Source organism: Heptranchias perlo, chromosome 29 (assembly GCF_035084215.1).
Source record: "Heptranchias perlo isolate sHepPer1 chromosome 29, sHepPer1.hap1, whole genome shotgun sequence".
Taxonomy (NCBI): domain Eukaryota; kingdom Metazoa; phylum Chordata; class Chondrichthyes; order Hexanchiformes; family Hexanchidae; genus Heptranchias; species Heptranchias perlo.
Window position 1 is genome coordinate 37,753,630 of NC_090353.1, and position 19,815 is coordinate 37,773,444.

At 50.3% G+C, this 19,815-nt stretch overlaps 1 protein-coding gene across 3 annotated transcripts in view; it reads left to right on the plus strand.

Moving 5' to 3' along the window:
• Window positions 1-318: 318 nt before the first annotated feature.
• shc2 (SHC (Src homology 2 domain containing) transforming protein 2) overlaps window positions 319-19,815 on the plus strand; it is a 38,724-nt gene continuing 19,227 nt past the window's right edge. For all 3 annotated transcript variants that reach the window (XM_067968589.1, XM_067968590.1, XM_067968591.1), the window contains exons 1-2: window positions 319-1,074; window positions 15,815-15,885. In XM_067968589.1, coding sequence (XP_067824690.1) covers window positions 577-1,074; window positions 15,815-15,885 — 569 coding nt within the window. In that variant the 5' untranslated portion in view covers window positions 319-576. The remainder of the gene's footprint in view (window positions 1,075-15,814; window positions 15,886-19,815) is intronic.

Consider the following 19,815-nt stretch of genomic DNA (forward strand, 5'->3'; position numbering starts at 1 on the left):
TAGAGAGAAACTATTTCCTCTGGTGGGGGGAGTCTAGAACAAGGGGGGCTCTCCGATCCGCAGTTACACCGACTGATGGATCAGGACAAGCAAATGAAAACAGAGACAAATAATAATGACAGCTTGCCTTTAATTCCTGATTAGTGCAACAGGACAACGCACACATTAAGTGTCTGCTCCAGATCATTTGCACCCTCCTCCTCCCCCTCTTCTCCTCCCCTCCCCCCTCCTTCCCCTCCCCCCTCCTTCCCCTCCCCCCTCCTCCCCCCCCCTCCCCCCCCCCTCCCCCCTCCTCCCCCCCCTTCCCCTCCCCCCTCCTTCCCCCGTCCCTCTCCTTCCCTCTCCTCTCTCCATCCCTTCCTTCTCTCCCTCTCCCTCTCTCTCTCCTTCTCTCTCCCTTCCTTCCTTCCCTCTCTCTCTCCCTCCCCCCCGGCCTCGGACTCTTTCGGTTGCCTGTCTGCTGGTTAATGGATGACTTAATTCCCCAAATGACATCAGCGGCTGTGGGAGAGCTGAGTTGAGCGGAGAGAATCAATCGAAGCACTTTAGGGAGCCCGGGCCAGGAGGACTTTGCTGATGAAGCCCAAGTATGACCGATTCAGGAGCGATTCGGTGACACCAGGAGCCGAGCTGGTGCAGAGCCTGACGATGAGCGGCAAGGTCGGAGCAACGCCGGTCGGCGCGGCCCCCTCGGTCGAAGAGCTGGAGGACCCCACCACTTTCTGCACGCTCATCCCCAAAATTCCCCACTGGAAATTCTCGCCCTCCTCCTCCGGCTTCCTGGGCGGCCGGAGCCCGGCCAAGGAGCTGTCTCCCCCGAGGGCAGCCCCTCCTGCCCCTCCTGCCGGCCTGGCCGCTGTCCTGGGATCCTGTGACTCGCTGTGCCCCGCTCCCTGTTCCCCACAGGCCACGGACAGACTGCGCGGAGGGGCCGGGAGGAAGGTCCGAGTGGACGGGGTCAGACTGGCCGGAGAGGAGTGGAATCGCAAAGGAAGTTTCATCAACAAACCCTCCCAGGGGTGGCTGCACCCGGAGGGGGACATTCTGGGATCCGGAATCTCCTACATCGTCCGGGTGAGTGCATCAAACCTCTGCTTACACCCTTAACCCTCTCCTGTCTCCAGCACAGTTCACCTGTCAGTCTGAAAATAGCCATCAGGTTACACGCTGCTCACTGAGCCTGAACATCCCCCGGTAGAGAGTGTGCCTCCCCTCCAGGACACCACACTCTGCAGCCTCTCACACTTTATACACTCCTTCCAGTCACTGTTACACACAACAAGCTGCATTATAGAATCTTACAGCACAGAAGGAGGCCATTAGGCCCGTCGTGCCTGTGCCAGCTCTTTCAAACAGCTGTCCAATTTAGTCCCACTCCCCAGTTTTTTCCCCCCATAACCTGCAAATTAATCCACTTCGAGTACTTGTCCAGTTGCGTTTTGAAAGTTCCTGTGGAATCTGCTTCCACCGCCCTTTCAGGAAGTGGGTTCCAGATCTTAACAAGCTTCTGTGTGGAAAAAATTTCTCCTAATTTCCCCTGTGGTTTTTTTGCCAATTATTTTAAATCTGTGTCCTCTGGTTACCGACCCAATTGCCTGTGGAAACACTTTCTCCCTACTTGCTCTATCAAAACCCCTCATGATTTTGAACACCTCTATTAAATCTCCCCTTAACCGTCTCTGCTCTAAGGAAAACAACCCCAGCTTCTCCAGTCTCTCCACATAACTGAAGTCCCTCATCCCTGGTACCGTTCTAGTAAATCTCCTCTGCACTCTCTCTAAGGCCTTCACATCCTTCCTAAAGTGCAGTGCCCAGAATTGGACACAATACTCCAGCTGAGGCCAGTGATTTGTAAAGGTTCAGCATAACTTCCTTGCTTTTGTATTCAATGGCTCTGTTTACAATCCCAAGTATCCCATACGCTTTCTTAATCACCTTATCAACCTGCCTTGCCACCTTCAATGATTTGTGAATATGCTCCCCCAGGTCCCTCTGCTCTTGCACCCCCTCAAAATACTACCATTTACATTATACGGCCTCTCCATGTTGCCCCTCCGAAAGTGCATCACTTCACACTTATCCACATTAAATTTCATCTGCCAAGTGTCTGCCAATTTCACCAGTCTGTCTATCTCCTCCTGAAGTCTGTTACTATCCTCCTCACTATTTACTACATTGCCAAGTTTTGTATCATCTGCAAACTTCGAAATTGTGCTCCCTGTACCCAAATCCAGGTCATTTATATATAACAAGAAAAGCAATGGTCCTAATACTGACCCCTGGGTGACCCCACTGCATACTTCACTCCAATCAGAAAAACATCCGTTCACCACTACTCTCTGCCTCCTATCCCTTAGCCAATTATGTTCCCTGTCCCTTTAATCCTATGTGCTTCTATTTTCCGAATAAGTCTGTTATGTGGCACTTTATCAAATACCTTTTGAAAGTCCATATATACAACATCTACTGCACTACCCTCATCAACCCTCTCTGATACTTCATCAAAGAACTCAATCAGGTTAGTCAGACACAATTTGCCTTTAACAAATCCGTGCTGGCTGTCCCTTAGTGTCCCAAGTAATAATTAATTTTGTCATTGACAATCGCCTCTAGTAGTTTTCCCACCACTGACGTTAGACTGATTGGCCTGTAGTTACCAGGTTAATCCCTCTCCCCTTTCTTGAACAGAGGTGTAACATTTGCAGTCCTCCAGTCCTCTGACACCATATCCAAGGAGGATTGAAAGATTGTGGTCAGAGCTTCTGCTATTTCCACCCTTGCTTCCCTCAGCAACCTCGGATGCATCCCACCTGGACTGGGTGACTTGTTAACTTGAATGATGCCAACCTATTTGGCACCTCCTTTCTATCTATTTTTATCCTATCCAATATCTCTACTCCCTCCTCCTCTTTTACTGTGACATTAACTTCATCCTCTTTAGTGAAGACAGATGCAAAGTCCTCATTCAGTCCCTCAGTCATGCCCTCTGCCTCCACGTGATTTCCTTTTTTATCCCTAATTGGCCCCACCATTCCTTTAACTATCCTTTTACTTTTCATATGTTTTAAAAACATTTTTGGGTACCCTTTTCTGTTACCCGCTAATCTTTTCTCAAATTCTCTCTCTGTCCTTCTTATATCTTTTTTCAATTTCCCCCTGCACTCTCTGTATTCTGCCTTGTTTTCGACTGTATTCTGTACCTGACATTTGTCATAAATCTCCCTTTTTAGTTTTATTTTAACCTCTATTTCCTATGTCCAGGGAGCTCTAACTTTGAATGCCCCATCTTTCCTCCTTTTGGGAATATATTTGGTTTGTACCCGAACAATCTCTGCCTTGAAGGCCCGCCATTGCTCAGATTTACTCCTCGTTCTCCTTCTCACTATTTGGGGGTCTGTAGTGAACACCCAGCAATGTAACAGCTCCTTTTCTGTTCCTTAACTCTAACCAAATAGATTCAGTCTTTGAACCTTCTTGTATATCATCCCTCTGTAGAACTGTAATATTATCCTTGATCAATACTACCCCCCTTATTCATGATCGATACTGCCCCCCCCCTTATTCATGATCAATACTGCCCCCCTTATTCTTGATCAATACTGCCCCCCTTATTCTTGATCAATACTGCCCCCCTTATTCTTGATCAATACTGCCCCCCTTATTCTTGATCAATACTGCCCCCCTTATTCTTGATCAATACTGCCCCCCTTATTCTTGATCAATACTGCCCCCCTTATTCTTGATCAATACTGCCCCCCTTATTCTTGATCAATACTGCCCCCCTTATTCTTGATCAATACTGCCCCCCTTATTCTTGATCAATACTGCCCCCCTTATTCTTGATCAATACTGCCCCCCTTATTCTTGATCAATACTGCCCCCCTTATTCTTGATCAATACTGCCCCCCTTATTCTTGATCAATACTGCCCCCTTATTCTTGATCAATACTGCCCCCCCCTTATTCTTGATCAATACTGCCCCCCCTTATTCTTGATCAATACTGCCCCCCCCTTATTCTTGATCAATACTGGCCCCCTTATTCATGATCAATACTGGTCCCCTTATTCATGATCAATACTGGCCCCCTTATTCATGATCAATACTGGCCCCCTTATTCATGATCAATACTGGCCCCCTTATTCATGATCAATACTGGCCCCCTTATTCTTGATCAATACTGGCCCCCTTATTCTTGATCAATACTGGCCCCCTTATTCTTGATCAATACTGGCCCCCTTATTCTTGATCAATACTGGCCCCCTTATTCTTGATCAATACTGGCCCCCTTATTCTTGATCAATACTGGCCCCCTTATTCTTGATCAATACTGGCCCCCTTATTCTTGATCAATACTGCCCCCCTTATTCATGATCAATACTGCCCCCCTTATTCTTGATCAATACTGCCCCCTTATTCTTGATCAATACTGCCCCCTTATTCTTGATCAATACTGCCCTCCTTATTCATGATCAATACTGCCCCCCTTATTCATGATCAATACTGGCCCCCTTATTCATGATCAATACTGGCCCCCTTATTCTTGATCAATACTGCCCCCCTTATTCTTGATCAATACTGCCCCCCTTATTCTTGATCAATACTGCCCCCTTATTCTTGATCAATACTGCCCCCCTTATTCTTGATTAATACTGCCCCCCTTATTCTTGATCAATACTGCCCCCCTTATTCTTGATCAATACTGCCCCCCTTATTCTTGATCAATACTGCCCTCCTTATTCATGATCAATACTGCCCTCCTTATTCATGATCAATACTGCCCCCCTTATTCTTGATCAATACTGCCCCCCTTATTCTTGATCAATACTGCCCCCCTTATTCATGATCAATACTGCCCCCCTTATTCTTGATCAATACTGGCCCCCTTATTCTTGATCAATACTGCCCCCCTTAATTCTTGATCAATACTGCCCCCCTTAATTCTTGATCAATACTGCCCCCCTTATTCTTGATCAATACTGCCCCCCCTTATTCTTGATCAATACTGCCCCCCCTTATTCTTGATCAATACTGCCCCCCTTATTCTTGATCAATACTGCCCCCCTTATTCTTGATCAATACTGCCCCCCTTATTCTTGATCAATACTGACCCCCTTATTCTTGATCAATACTGCCCCCCTTATCCCTGATCATTACTGCCCCCCCTTATCCCTGATCATTACTGCCCCCCTTATCCCTGATCATTACTGCCCCCCCTTATCCCTGATCATTACTGCCTCCCCTTATCCCTGATCATTACTGCCCCCCCTTATCCCTGATCATTACTGCCCCCCCTTATCCCTGATCATTACTGGCCCCCCTTATCCCTGATCATTACTGGCCCCCCTTATCCCTGATCATTACTGGCCCCCCTTATCCCTGTTCATTACTGCCCCCCCTTATCCCTGTTCATTACTGCCCCCCCTTATCCCTGATCATTACTGCCCCCCCTTATCCCTGATCATTACTGCCCCCCCTTATCCCTGATCATTACTGCCCCCCCTTATCCCTGATCATTACTGCCCCCCCTTATCCCTGATCATTACTGCCCCCCCTTATCCCTGATCATTACTGGCCCCCCTTATCCCTGATCATTACTGGCCCCCCTTATCCCTGATCATTACTGGCCCCCCTTATCCCTGATCATTACTGGCCCCCCTTATCCCTGATCATTACTGGCCCCCCTTATCCCTGATCATTACTGGCCCCCCTTATCCCTGATCATTACTGGCCCCCCTTATCCCTGATCATTACTGGCCCCCCTTATCCCTGATCATTACTGGCCCCCCTTATCCCTGATCATTACTGGCCCCCCTTATCCCTGATCATTACTGGCCCCCCTTATCCCTGATCATTACTGCCCCCCCTTATCCCTGATCATTACTGCCCCCCCTTATCCCTGATCATTACTGGCCCCCCTTATCCCTGATCATTACTGGCCCCCCTTATCCCTGATCATTACTGGCCCCCCTTATCCCTGATCATTACTGGCCCCCCTTATCCCTGATCATTACTGGCCCCCCTTATCCCTGATCATTACTGGCCCCCCTTATCCCTGATCATTACTGGCCCCCCTTATCCCTGATAATTACTGCCCCCCCTTATCCCTGATCATTACTGGCCCCCCTTATCCCTGATCATTACTGGCCCCCTGATCCCTGATCATTACTGGCCCGCCCACCTTGCTTATTTCCTTCCCTATTCCTCCTGGATATTGAAGCCAGGAATGTTTAGTTCCCATTCCTGCCCGTGTTTAAGCCCGGTTTCCGTTATTGCTGCTTTATCATTCACCGTGTGGCAACTTGTGCCTGTAGCTCACCAACCTTATGTGTAACACTCCTCGCATTAACACACATGCATTCCAACACCATGCAAGTCGGCTTTGCTTTTCTCCTTCACCTAATTCCTGCTCTTTCTACACTATTCTTTATTCTGTTGCTGTTTGTCCCTGCTTGTTTTCTATGCACCTTGTCTCTCCTCTCTGCTGCTGCATCCTGGAGCCGCTCCCCCTGACCAGTTAGTTTAAACCGTCCCCCATAGCACCAGTTAACCTTCCCGTGAGGACATTGGTCCCAGCCCTGTTCAGAAGCAACCCGTCCGGCTTGTACAGATCCCCCCTGCCCCAGAACTGGTCCCAGTGCCCCAGGAATCTGAAGCCCTCCCTCCACCATTTCTCCAGCCACGCATTCACCTGCATTATCTTGCTGTTCCTACACTCACTAGCACGTGGCACAGGGAATAATCCAGAGATTACCATCTTTGAGGTCCTGTTTTTCAATCTTTGTCCTAGCTCTTGAAATTCTGCCTGTAAGACCTCAGCACTTTTCCTATCTGTCATTGGTTCCAACATGGACCACACCTTCTGGCTGTTTCCCTTCCCGTTGCAGAATGACCTGTACCCATTCCGTAATATCCTTTATGTTGGAAACTGGGTTTATCAGAGTTAAACTGACTCATATTCATTCAAAAGGGCTTTAGAGGCTATTTGAGTTTGAGGAAAGTTTTTGTGAGAGATCTGCGACACAGACTGTATTACGGTGAGGGGTGTGCGACACAGACTGTATTACGGTGAGGGGTGTGCGACACAGACTGTATTACAATATATATCAATGACTTGGATGAAGGAACAGAGTGTCTTGTGGCCAAATTTGCTAATGATACAAAGATAGGTGGAAAAGCAAGTTGTGATGAGGACACAAAGTGTCTGCAAAGGGATATTGACAGGTTAAGCGAATGGGCAAAAATTTGGCAGATGAAATATAATGTGGGAAAATGTGAAGTCATCCACTTTGGGAGGAAAAATAAAAAAGCAAAATATTATTTGAATGGAGAAATACTACAAAATGCTGCGGTACAGAGGGATCTGGGTGTCCCCGTACATGAAACACAAAAAGTCAACATACAGGTGCAGCAGGTAATCCGGAAGGCAAACGGAATATTGGCCTTTATTTCTAGGGGGATGGAGTATAAAAGCAGGGAAGTCATGCTCCAACTGTACAGGGTGCTGGTGAGACCACACCTGGAGTACTGCGTACAGTTCTGGTGCCCTTATTTAAGGAAGGACATACTTGCATTGGAGGCAGTTCAGAGAAGGTTCACTCAGTTGATTCTGGGTATGGAAGGGTTGTCTTATGAGGAGAGATTGAACAGGTTGGGTCTATACTCATTGGAGTTTAGAAGAATGAGAGGAGATCTTATTGAAACATACAAGATTCTGAGGGGACTCGAAAGGGTAGATGCTGAGAGGATGTTACCCCTCATGGGGGAATCTAAAACTAGGGGGCATAGTCTCAGAATAAGGGGTCGCCCGTTTAAGACGGAAATGAGGAGGAATTTCTTCTCCCAGAGGGTCGTGAATCTTTGGAATTCTTTACCCCAAAAAACTGTGGAGGCTGAGTCATTGAATACACTCAAGGCTGAGTTAGACAAATTTTTGATCAGCAAGGGAATCAAAGGATATGGGGAAAGGGCGGGAATGTGGAGTTGAGGTAAAAATCAGATCAGCCATGATCTCATTAAATGGCGGAGCAGGCTCGAGGGGCCGAATGGCCTACTCCTGCTCCTATCTCTTATGGTCTTATGGTCTTATTACGGTGAGGGGTTGTAACACAGAGACCGTCTTGCGGTGGGGAGCATTGTGTGTCGGACAGTGTTCTATCAGGGACCTCTCTATCTCTCTCTCTGTTTGTTGCTGCGGAGAAATTAAATAAAAAAGAACAGTCCCAGTGATGGAACCGTATCCCTCCACGACATAAGACCAGGGAGCAGAGAGGAGATGAAATGAATGGGGGAATTGGGGGAACTGGGGTGGAACGATTCCTTCCTGTACTGGCAGAGTGCAGTTACACTAAAACTTCATCTCAGCAAAGTCTGCACAAAAACTAAACAAACAGAAGGAGCTGCATAAATTGGGCCACCTTTTAAAGTTCATTTCACTCAATCATTTTTTTGCCGATATTCTCACTCCCCCCAAGGGCGCTCCCACCCTCCCCCTGATATTCTCACTTCCCCCCCCCCGCCGATATTCTCACTCCCCCCCCCCCCCCCCCCGATATTCTCACTTCCCCCCCCCCCCGATATTCTCACTTCCCCCCCCCCCCCGATATTCTCACTTCCCCCCCCCCCCCGATATTCTCACTTCCCCCCCCCCCCCGATATTCTCACTTCCCCCCCTCCCCCGATATTCTCACTTCCCCCCCCCCCCCGATATTCTCACTTCCCCCCCCCCCCCCCGATATTCTCACTTCCCCCCCCGATATTCTCACTTCCCCCCCCACCCCGATATTCTCACTTCCCCCCCCACCCCGATATTCTCACTTCCCCCCCCACCCCGATATTCTCACTTCCCCCCCCACCCCGATATTCTCACTTCCCCCCCCCCCCGATATTCTCACTTCCCCCCCCCCCCCGATATTCTCACTCCCCCCCCCCCCCCCCCCGATATTCTCACTCCCCCCCCCCCCCCCGATATTCTCACTCCCCCCCCCCCCCCGATATTCTCACTCCCCCCCCCCCCCCGATATTCTCACTCCCCCCCCCCCCCCCCGATATTCTCACTCCCCCCCCCCCCCCCCCGATATTCTCACTCCCCCCCCCCCCCCGATATTCTCACTCCCCCCCCCCCCCCCGATATTCTCACTCCCCCCCCCCGATATTCTCACTCCCCCCCCCCGATATTCTCACTCCCCCCCCCCGATATTCTCACTCCCCCCCCCCGATATTCTCACTCCCCCCCCCCGATATTCTCACTCCCCCCCCCCGATATTCTCACTCCCCCCCCCCGATATTCTCACTCCCCCCCCCCGATATTCTCACTCCCCCCCCCCGATATTCTCACTCCCCCCCCCCGATATTCTCACTCCCCCCCCCCGATATTCTCACTCCCCCCCCCCCCCGATATTCTCACTCCCCCCCCCCCCCCGATATTCTCACTTCCCCCCCCGATATTCTCACTTCCCCCCCCGATATTCTCACTTCCCCCCCCGATATTCTCACTTCCCCCCCCGATATTCTCACTTCCCCCCCCGATATTCTCACTTCCCCCCCCGATATTCTCACTTCCCCCCCCCGATATTCTCACTTCCCCCCCCCCCGATATTCTCACTCCCCCCCCCCCCCCCCGATATTCTCACTCCCCCCCCCCCCCCGATATTCTCACTCCCCCCCCCCCCCCGATATTCTCACTCCCCCCCCCCCCCCGATATTCTCACTCCCCCCCCCCCCGATATTCTCACTCCCCCCCCCCCGATATTCTCACTTCCCCCCCCCCCCCGATATTCTCACTTCCCCCCCCCCCCCGATATTCTCACTTCCCCCCCCCCCCCGATATTCTCACTTCCCCCCCCCCCCCGATATTCTCACTTCCCCCCCCCCCCCGATATTCTCACTTCCCCCCCCGATATTCTCACTTCCCCCCCCGATATTCTCACTTCCCCCCCCGATATTCTCACTTCCCCCCCCGATATTCTCACTTCCCCCCCCGATATTCTCACTTCCCCCCCCGATATTCTCACTTCCCCCCCCGATATTCTCACTTCCCCCCCCGATATTCTCACTTCCCCCCCCGATATTCTCACTTCCCCCCCCGATATTCTCACTTCCCCCCCCGATATTCTCACTTCCCCCCCCGATATTCTCACTTCCCCCCCCGATATTCTCACTTCCCCCCCCGATATTCTCACTTCCCCCCCCGATATTCTCACTTCCCCCCCCGATATTCTCACTTCCCCCCCCGATATTCTCACTTCCCCCCCCGATATTCTCACTTCCCCCCCCGATATTCTCACTTCCCCCCCCGATATTCTCACTTCCCCCCCCGATATTCTCACTTCCCCCCCCGATATTCTCACTTCCCCCCCCGATATTCTCACTTCCCCCCCCGATATTCTCACTTCCCCCCCCGATATTCTCACTTCCCCCCCCCCGATATTCTCACTTCCCCCCCCCGATATTCTCACTTCCCCCCCCGATATTCTCACTTCCCCCCCCGATATTCTCACTTCCCCCCCCGATATTCTCACTTCCCCCCCCGATATTCTCACTTCCCCCCCCGATATTCTCACTTCCCCCCCCCGATATTCTCACTTCCCCCCCCCGATATTCTCACTTCCCCCCCCGATATTCTCACTTCCCCCCCCGATATTCTCACTTCCCCCCCCCCCGATATTCTCACTTCCCCCCCCCCCGATATTCTCACTTCCCCCCCCCCCGATATTCTCACTTCCCCCCCCCCCGATATTCTCACTTCCCCCCCCCCCGATATTCTCACTTCCCCCCCCCCCCGATATTCTCACTTCCCCCCCCCCCCCCCGATATTCTCACATCCCCCCCCGATATTCTCACATCCCCCCCCGATATTCTCACATCCCCCCCCGATATTCTCACATCCCCCCCCGATATTCTCACATCCCCCCCCGATATTCTCACATCCCCCCCCGATATTCTCACATCCCCCCCCGATATTCTCACTTCCCCCCCGATATTCTCACTTCCCCCCCCGATATTCTCACTTCCCCCCCCGATATTCTCACTTCCCCCCCCGATATTCTCACTTCCCCCCCCCGATATTCTCACTTCCCCCCCCCGATATTCTCACTTCCCCCCCCGATATTCTCACTTCCCCCCCCGATATTCTCACTTCCCCCCCCGATATTCTCACTTCCCCCCCCGATATTCTCACTTCCCCCCCCGATATTCTCACTTCCCCCCCCGATATTCTCACTTCCCCCCCCCGATATTCTCACTTCCCCCCCCGATATTCTCACTTCCCCCCCCCGATATTCTCACTTCCCCCCCCGATATTCTCACTTCCCCCCCCGATATTCTCACTTCCCCCCCCGATATTCTCACTTCCCCCCCCGATATTCTCACTCCCCCCCCCCCCCCCCCCCCTGATATTCTCACTCCCCCCCCCCCCCGATATTCTCACTCCTCCCCTCCCCCTCCCCGGGGATATAGGCTCATGGCCATCTGTTATGTTTACGCCGAGATGATGATCGTCAGCAGCCTATTTGACTAGGGAGGGCGTCGCAGTCGGTCCTGACCCAATGCACTCCCTGCTCGCACCTTCCGGTCAGAGTCACTGGACGGTGATCAAGAGCAGGAATCTTCTCCTTGCTAACACCACAGGCTGGGACTGAAAGTTATTCATAAAGAGAATATTTGATGTTGCAGCAGATCGACACGGCGCATGTGTCCCATAACCATGGCGCCAGGTATTCCCTACTCATACAGAGTCAGCATGACTACCCACTACATACAGTGCTGGTCTTGCACTTCTACAGAGAGTAAACGTGGTGAGATCAGTCTCCGGGGGATTGAGAAGTGAGAGCTGGAGCAGCTGGGGGGCAATGGGCAGAATCCTAAATGACTCAGCACTATCTCCCTTCCACTTCCCGGCATTAATGTGCCCTTAGTGACCTTGCCTGCTCGTGTGGTGCAGTGGGAGCTGTGATGAGCCACTTAAGAGACCAAAATGTAATTTAAGCAGCTGCGAAACTCTGTAACCAACCCTCCCCCAGCCAGGACACGTCCTCTCCTCAAGCCTCTCAGTCAGTGGGGATCAGTTATCCATAGCATTAACACTGGGAGATCTCCTCCCAGACACAGCCCCTCAGTGTTTGTGTGAAATGTGTCAGCTCTGTCTGTACAATGTATGTGTGGGTGTGTGTGTTTGTATTTATGTATGTGTGTGTATTTGCATATATGTGTACTAGTAATGTGGATTTGTGTGAGTGAGAGTATGTAGGAGTATAGAATCATAGAAAGGTTACAGCACGGAAGGATGCCATTCGGCCCATCGAGTCCGCGTGGCTCTATACATGAGCAATCCGGCTAGTCCCACTCCGCCGCCCTATCCCCGTAGCCCTGTAAATTTTTTCCTTTCAAGTACTTGTCCGTGTGTGTGTGAGGGTGGGTGTGTGTGAGGGTGGGTGTGTGTGAGGGTGGGTGTGTGTGAGGGTGGGTGTGTGTGAGGGTGGGTGTGTGAGGGTGGGTGTGTGTGGGTGGGTGTGTGTGAGGGTGGGTGTGTGTGAGGGTGGGTGTGTGTGAGGGTGGGTGTGTGTGAGGGTGGGTGTGTGTGAGGGTGGGTGTGTGTGAGGGTGTGTGTGTGTGAGGGTGGGTGTGTGTGTGTGAGGGTGGGTGTGTGTGTGTGAGGGTGGGTGTGTGTGTGTGAGGGTGGGTGTGTGTGTGTGAGGGTGGGTGTGTGTGTGTGAGGGTGGGTGTGTGTGTGTGAGGGTGGGTGTGTGTGTGTGAGGGTGGGTGTGTGTGTGTGAGGGTGGGTGTGTGTGTGTGAGGGTGGGTGTGTGTGTGTGAGGGTGGGTGTGTGTGTGTGAGGGTGGGTGTGTGTGTGTGAGGGTGGGTGTGTGTGTGTGAGGGTGGGTGTGTGTGTGTGAGGGTGGGTGTGTGTGTGTGAGGGTGGGTGTGTGTGTGTGAGGGTGGGTGTGTGTGTGTGAGGGTGGGTGTGTGTGTGTGAGGGTGGGTGTGTGTGTGTGAGGGTGGGTGTGTGTGTGTGAGGGTGGGTGTGTGTGTGTGAGGGTGGGTGTGTGTGTGTGAGGGTGTGTGTGTGTGAGGGTGAGGGTGTGTGTGAGGGTGAGGGTGTGTGTGTGTGTGAGGGTGTGTGTGAGGGTGAGGGTGTGTGTGAGGGTGTGTGTGTGTGTGAGGGTGTGTGTGAGGGTGAGGGTGTGTGTGTGAGGGTGAGGGTGTGTGTGAGGGTGAGGGTGTGTGTGTGAGGGTGAGGGTGTGTGTGTGAGGGTGAGGGTGTGTGTGTGAGGGTGAGGGTGTGTGTGTGAGGGTGAGGGTGTGTGTGTGAGGGTGAGGGTGTGTGTGTGAGGGTGAGGGTGTGTGTGTGAGGGTGTGTGTGTGAGGGTGTGTGTGTGTGTGTGAGGGTGTGTGTGTGTGTGTGAGGGTGAGGGTGTGTGTGTGAGGGTGAGGGTGTGTGTGTGAGGGTGAGGGTGTGTGTGTGAGGGTGTGAGGGTGTGAGGGTGTGAGGGTGTGAGGGTGTGAGGGTGTGAGGGTGTGAGGGTGTGAGGGTGTGAGGGTGTGAGGGTGTGAGGGTGTGAGGGTGTGAGTGTGTATATGTGTGCCCCCGTCCACTGTCTGAGGCGGAACCAGACTGTTCGCAACCTTGGCGTTCTATCTGACCCTGAGCTTCTGACCACATATCCTCTCCATCACCAAGACCGCCTACTTCCACCTCCATTACATCTCCCGACTCCGCCCCGGCCTCAGCTCATTTGCTGCTGAAACCCTCATCCGTGCCTTTGTTACCTCCAGACTCGACTATTCCAATGCTCTCCTGGCCGGTCTCCCACCTTCCACCCTCTGTAAACTTGAGCTCATCCAAAACTCTGCTGCCCCGTATCCTAACTCGCACCAAGTCCCGTTCACCCATCACCCCCTGTGCTCGCTGACCCACATTGGCTCCCGGTCCAGCAACTCTACGATTTTAAAATTCTCATCCTGGTTTTCAAATCCCTCCGTGGCCTCGCCCCTCCCTATCTCTGTAACCTCCTCCAGCCCTACAACCCTCCGAGATCTCTGCACTCTGGCCTCTTGCGCATCCCCGATTTTAATCGTTCCACCATTGGCGGCCGTGCCTTCAGCTGCCTGGGCCCTAAGCTCTGGAATTCCCTCCCTAAACCTCTCCGCCTCTCTCTCCTCCTTTAAGACGCTCCTTAAAACCTACCTCTGTGACCAAGGAGTCAAAGTTGGTGTTTTAATCACTCCTGTGAAGCACCTTGGGACATTTTACTACGTGAAGGCGCTATATAAATGGGCGTGTGTGTGTGTGTGTGTGTGTGTGTGTGTGTGTGTCGGCGGATGTATATTGTTTATTGACAGATATCGGGCTAGTTGAAATGGTTTAGTCACTTCCAGTTTGAAGAAAAAATACTTTCTTTATTTGTGTTTTTAATTTTTTTCTCTCCTGAAGACTCACTAAACCACACCCTTGATCAGTGACCCCACACACCCTAACCCAGGGGTCACTGGACAGTGATCAGGAGCAGGAACACTGGCTGATTTCCCCCTCTCTCTAACCCAGGGGTCACTGGACAGTGATCAGGAGCAGGAACACTGGCTGGTTTCCCCTCTCTCTAACCCAGGGGTCACTGGACAGTGATCAGGAGCAGGAACCCTGGCTGGTTTCCCCTCTCTCTAACCCAGGGGTCACTGGACAGTGATCGGGAGCAGGAACCCTGGCTGATTTCCCCCTCTCTCTAACCCAGGGGTCACTGGACAGTGATCAGGAGCAGGAACACTGGCTGGTTTCCCCTCTCTCTAACCCAGGGGTCACTGGACAGTGATCGGGAGCAGGAACCCTGGCTGGTTTCCCCTCTCTCTAACCCAGGGGTCACTGGACAGTGATCGGGAGCAGGAACCCTGGCTGATTTCCCCCTCCCTCTAACCCAGCACAAGAGAAGCTGGACATTAGTGCTTGGCACGGCTGTGACGCTGTCCATTGTCCATTGTCCAGTGTCCAGCTGACACACACTCTGTTTGCTCACAAGCAAAGTCAGGTACAGCTGGTGAACTTGGAACCCGTTTCCCAGCAACAGCCACCAACGCTGTCAGACGAGGGGGGATCGGCAGAAAATGGAGGGAGAGAGAAAATCGGTGAGGAAAGAGAGTTTGAGTACAATAGAGTGAAGTTAAAGGACATTTGGAATGGGAAAGAAAAGAGACTGATGAAGGGGATAAGCACAGAGCAAGTGTAGCGTTTTTCACTTAATTGTAAAATTATTTTTTAATTTATTCTAGTCGATCTCCCGGGTTCAAGGAAATCAAGTTCAAGGGTTGAGGTGAAGCGGAGATAGTGAGTGGAGGATAATTGGTCCCACCCCCGACCCCTCCTCTCCCGCCCCCGACCCCTCCTCTCCCGCCCCCGACCCCTCCTCTCCCGCCCCCGACCCCTCCTCTCCCGCCCCCGACCCCTCCTCTCCCGCCCCCGACCCCTCCTCTCCCGCCCCCGACCCCTCCTCTCCCGCCCCCGACCCCTCCTCTCCCGCTCCCGCCCCCGACCCCTCCTCTCCCGCCCCCGACCCCTCCTCTCCCGCCCCCGACCCCTCCTCTCCCGCCCCCGACCCCTCCTCTCCCGCCCCCGACCCCTCCTCTCCCGCCCCCGACCCCTCCTCTCCCGCCCCCGACCCCTCCTCTCCCGCCCCCGACCCCTTTCTTTAGGCCTACACATATAAGAGACAAGAGAGCCCTGCACAGATTAGTTCTTTATGTGAGGCTTTTCCTGTGTATGGATGTGACTGTGTGAATACAGGCAAGTGATTAATCTTGTTTGTTGCTTTGTTTGACCCTTTGTTCCAGTACATGGGCTGTATCGAAGTGGTAAAATCGATGAGATCCCTCGACTTCAACACTAGGACACAGGTCACAAGGTAAGATGAGGTCCTCCATTGTCTGTAACTTGCAGTGTCTCCTCCTTATAAACCTTGGACAGGATAAGCCACTTCATGGGGCTTAACCTGCACAAGGTCATTGACCTGTTACTTGATTAAAGAAGCTTGGAAAGAAACTGGTAGAAATGTAAATATAATCAATATGCAAATTTCACCCTCGTTTAGATGTCGTTCCTCAAAGATATTGTCCGCTTATTATTTCATTGGGTCAGAGAATCATTCCCACAATTCAGTCGTTCTCTGCAAATATCGACCTTTCCAGACACAACCTAGAAATATGACACAGATACGGAACCCCCCACTGAGGTGGGTGTGGAGTGGGACATTCGCTTTCTGTCTTTCTTTCTTTCTTTCTTTTTTTCTCACTCTCTCTTGGCTCAGAAGATCAAGATGTCAAATCAATTTGGGTGGAGGTAAGAAATAGCAAGTGAAAGAAATCAGTGGGAGTAGTATATAGGCCCCCTAACAGTAGCTACACTGTAGGGCAAAATATTAATCAGGAAATAAGGGGGGCTTGTAAAAAAGGTAATGCAATAATCATGGGCGATTTTAACTTTCACAGAGATTGGACAAATCAAATTGGCAAAAATAGCCCTGAGGAGGAGTTCATAGAGTGTATTAGGGACTGTTTCTTAGACCAATACGTCGGGGAACCAACCAGGGAACAGGCTATTTTGGATCTGGTAATGGGTAACGAAACACGATTAATTAATGATCTCAAAGTAAAGGATCCCTTGAGAAACAGTGATCATAACATGATAGAATTTCACATCCTGTTTGAGAGCGAGGATCTTGGGTCTGAAACTATTGTATTAAACTTAAATAAGGGCAATTATAAAGGAATGAGGGCGGAATTGGCTAAAGTGGACTGGGTAAACAGATTAGATGGGATGATGGTGGATAAGCAATGGCAAACATTTAAAAAGATATTTTATGACTCGCAACAAAAATATATCCCTGTGAGGAGGAAAGACTCCACAAAAAGGGTGAACCAACCATGGCTAACTAAGGAAGTCAAGGATGGTATCAGGTTAAAAGAAAAAACATACAACATGGCAAAGATTACTGGTAAGCCCGAAGATTGGGAAAACTTTAAAAACCAGCAAAGGATGACTAAAAGAATAATAATTGTAAACAATTTTACAACACCAAGTTATAGTCCAGCAATTTTATTTTAAATTCACAAGCTTTCGGAGGCTTCCTCCTTCCTCAGGTGAATGTTGTGGAAGGAGGAAGGAGGAAGCCTCCGAAAGCTTGTGAATTTAAAATAAAATTGCTGGACTATAACTTGGTGTTGTAAAATTGTTTACAATTGTCAACCCCAGTCCATCACCGGCATCTCCACATAAAAGAATAATAAAGAGGGAGAAAATAAATTATGAGAGTAAACTAGCAAGAAATATAAAAACTGACAGTAAAAGCTTCTACAAGTATATAAAAAGGAAGAGGGTAGCTAAAGTAAACATTGGTCCCTTGAGGATGAGACTGGGGAAATAATAATGGAAAACAAGGAAATGGCAGAGGAATTGAACAGATATTTTGTATCTGTCTTCACAGTAGAAGACACTAATAACATACTAATAATAGTAGAAAATCAAGGGGCAAAGGGGAGGGAGGAACTAAAAACAATCACTATCACTCGAGAAAAAGTACTGGGTAAACTAATGGGTCTAAAGGCTGACAAGTCCCCTGGACCTGATGGCTTGCATCCGAGGGTCTTAAAGGAAGTGGCTACAGAGATAGTGGATGCATTGGTTGTAATCTTCCAGAATTCACCAGATTCTGGAAAGGTCCCAGCGGATTGGAAAACCGCAAACGTAACACCCCTATTCAAGAAGAGAGTGAGACAGAAAGCAGGTAACTATAGACCAGTTAGCCTAACATCATTGGGAAAATGCTAGAATCCATTATTAAGGAAGTAGTAGCAGGACATTTGGAGACTCATAATACAATCCAGGAGAGTCAACATGGTTTTATGAAGGGGAAATCATGTCTGACAAATTTATTAGAGTTCTTTGAGGAAGTAACGGGCAGGGTGGATAAAGGGGAACCAATGGATGCAGTATATCTGGATTTCCAAAAGGCATTCGATAAGGTGCCACATAAAAGATTACTGCACAAGATAAGAGCTCATGGTGTTGGGGGTAATATACTGGCATGGATAGAGGATTGGCTAACAAACAGAAAACAAAGAGTTGGGATAAAAGGGTCATTTTCAAAATGGCAATCTGTAACTAGTGGGGTGCCGCAGGGCTCAGTGCTGGGGCCTCAACTATTTACAATATATATCAATGACTTGGATGAAGGAACAGAGTGTCTTGTGGCCAAATTTGCTAATGATGCAAAGTTAGGTGGAAAAGCAAGTTGTGATGAGGACACAAAGTGTCTGCAAAGGGATATTGACAGGTTAAGCGAATGGGCAAAAATTTGGCAGATGGAATATAATGTGGGAAAATGTGAAGTCATCCACTTTGGGAGGAAAAATAAAAAAGCAAAATATTATTTGAATGGAGAAATACTACAAAATGCTGCGGTACAGAGGGATCTGGGTGTCCTCGTACATGAAACACAAAAAGTCAACATACAGGTGCAGCAGGTAATCCGGAAGGCAAACAGAATATTGGCCTTTATTTCTAGGGGGATGGAGTATAAAAGCAGGGAAGTCATGCTCCAACTGTACAGGATGCTGGTGAGACCACACCTGGAGTACTGCGTACAGTTCTGGTGACTTTATTTAAGGAAGGACATGCATTGGAGGCAGTTCAGAGAAGGTTCACTAGGTTGATTCCAGGTATGGAAGGGTTGATTTATGAGGAAAGATTGAACAGGTTGGGTCTATACTCATTGGAGTTTAGAAGATTGAGAGGAGATCTTATTGAAACATGCAAGATTCTGAGGGGACCTGATAGGGTAGCTGCTGAGAGGATGTTACCCCTCATGGGGGAATCTGAAACTAGGGGACATAGTCTCAGAATAAGGGAAATGAGGATGAATTTCTTCTCCCAGAGGGTTGTGAATCTTTGGAATTCTTTACCCCAAAAAGCTGTGGAGGCTGAGTCATTGAATACATTCAAGGCTGAGTTAGACACATTTTTGATCAGCGAGGGAGTCAAAGGATATGGGGAAAAGGCGGGAAAGTTGAGTTGAGGTAAAAATCAGATCAGCGATGATCTCATTAAATGGCGGAGCAGACTCGAGGGGCCGAATGGCCTACTCCTGCTCCTATCTCTTATGGTCTTATGGTCTCTCTCTTTATTTCTCTCTCTTTCTCTCTCTACTTACTTTCTTTCTTTTTCTGATTTCTCTCTCCTTGTGTCTCAAGAATAAGGAGTTTACTGCAAGTGATTGGTGTTTGTGAGATGACTGCAGACAGGGCAGCCTCCTATGTGCTGACAGTGTTATATTTAATGGTTGCTTAGCTCCTCTGCAGTGATGTACACAGTAAAGAGTGTGGTGCTGAGAGTGGGGGTAGAAATAGCAGCACAGATCAATAGGGTAAAGTGAGGGCTGATTACAGCTCGAATCCATTATTGATGGTTCTCCTTAAAGAGCCAATCAAGTTCCTGTAAATCTGAGAATGTCCAGGGCTGGAAACAAAACACAGAGCAACTCACAACTGATCAATAAAATTTGCTGTGAAGTGAGGTCCTTGTCTTCTGAATTCTGAACAGGGGCTCGAATTATTTGTCGGGAAGAGAATAGTGAGGGGTGCAGCCCGGTACTTTGTGTCGAAACCCGAGGGTGTGTGGCCAATCTTCTCACTAGTCTCACTGTCTGTTAATTCTCTCCTCTCCTGAAGGTGCTGACTCTCACTGGGGTACAGGTCCCCCCCTCTCCTGAAGGTGCTGACTCTCCCTGGGGTACAGGTCCCCCCCTCTTCTGAAGGTGCTGACTCTCCCTGGGGTACAG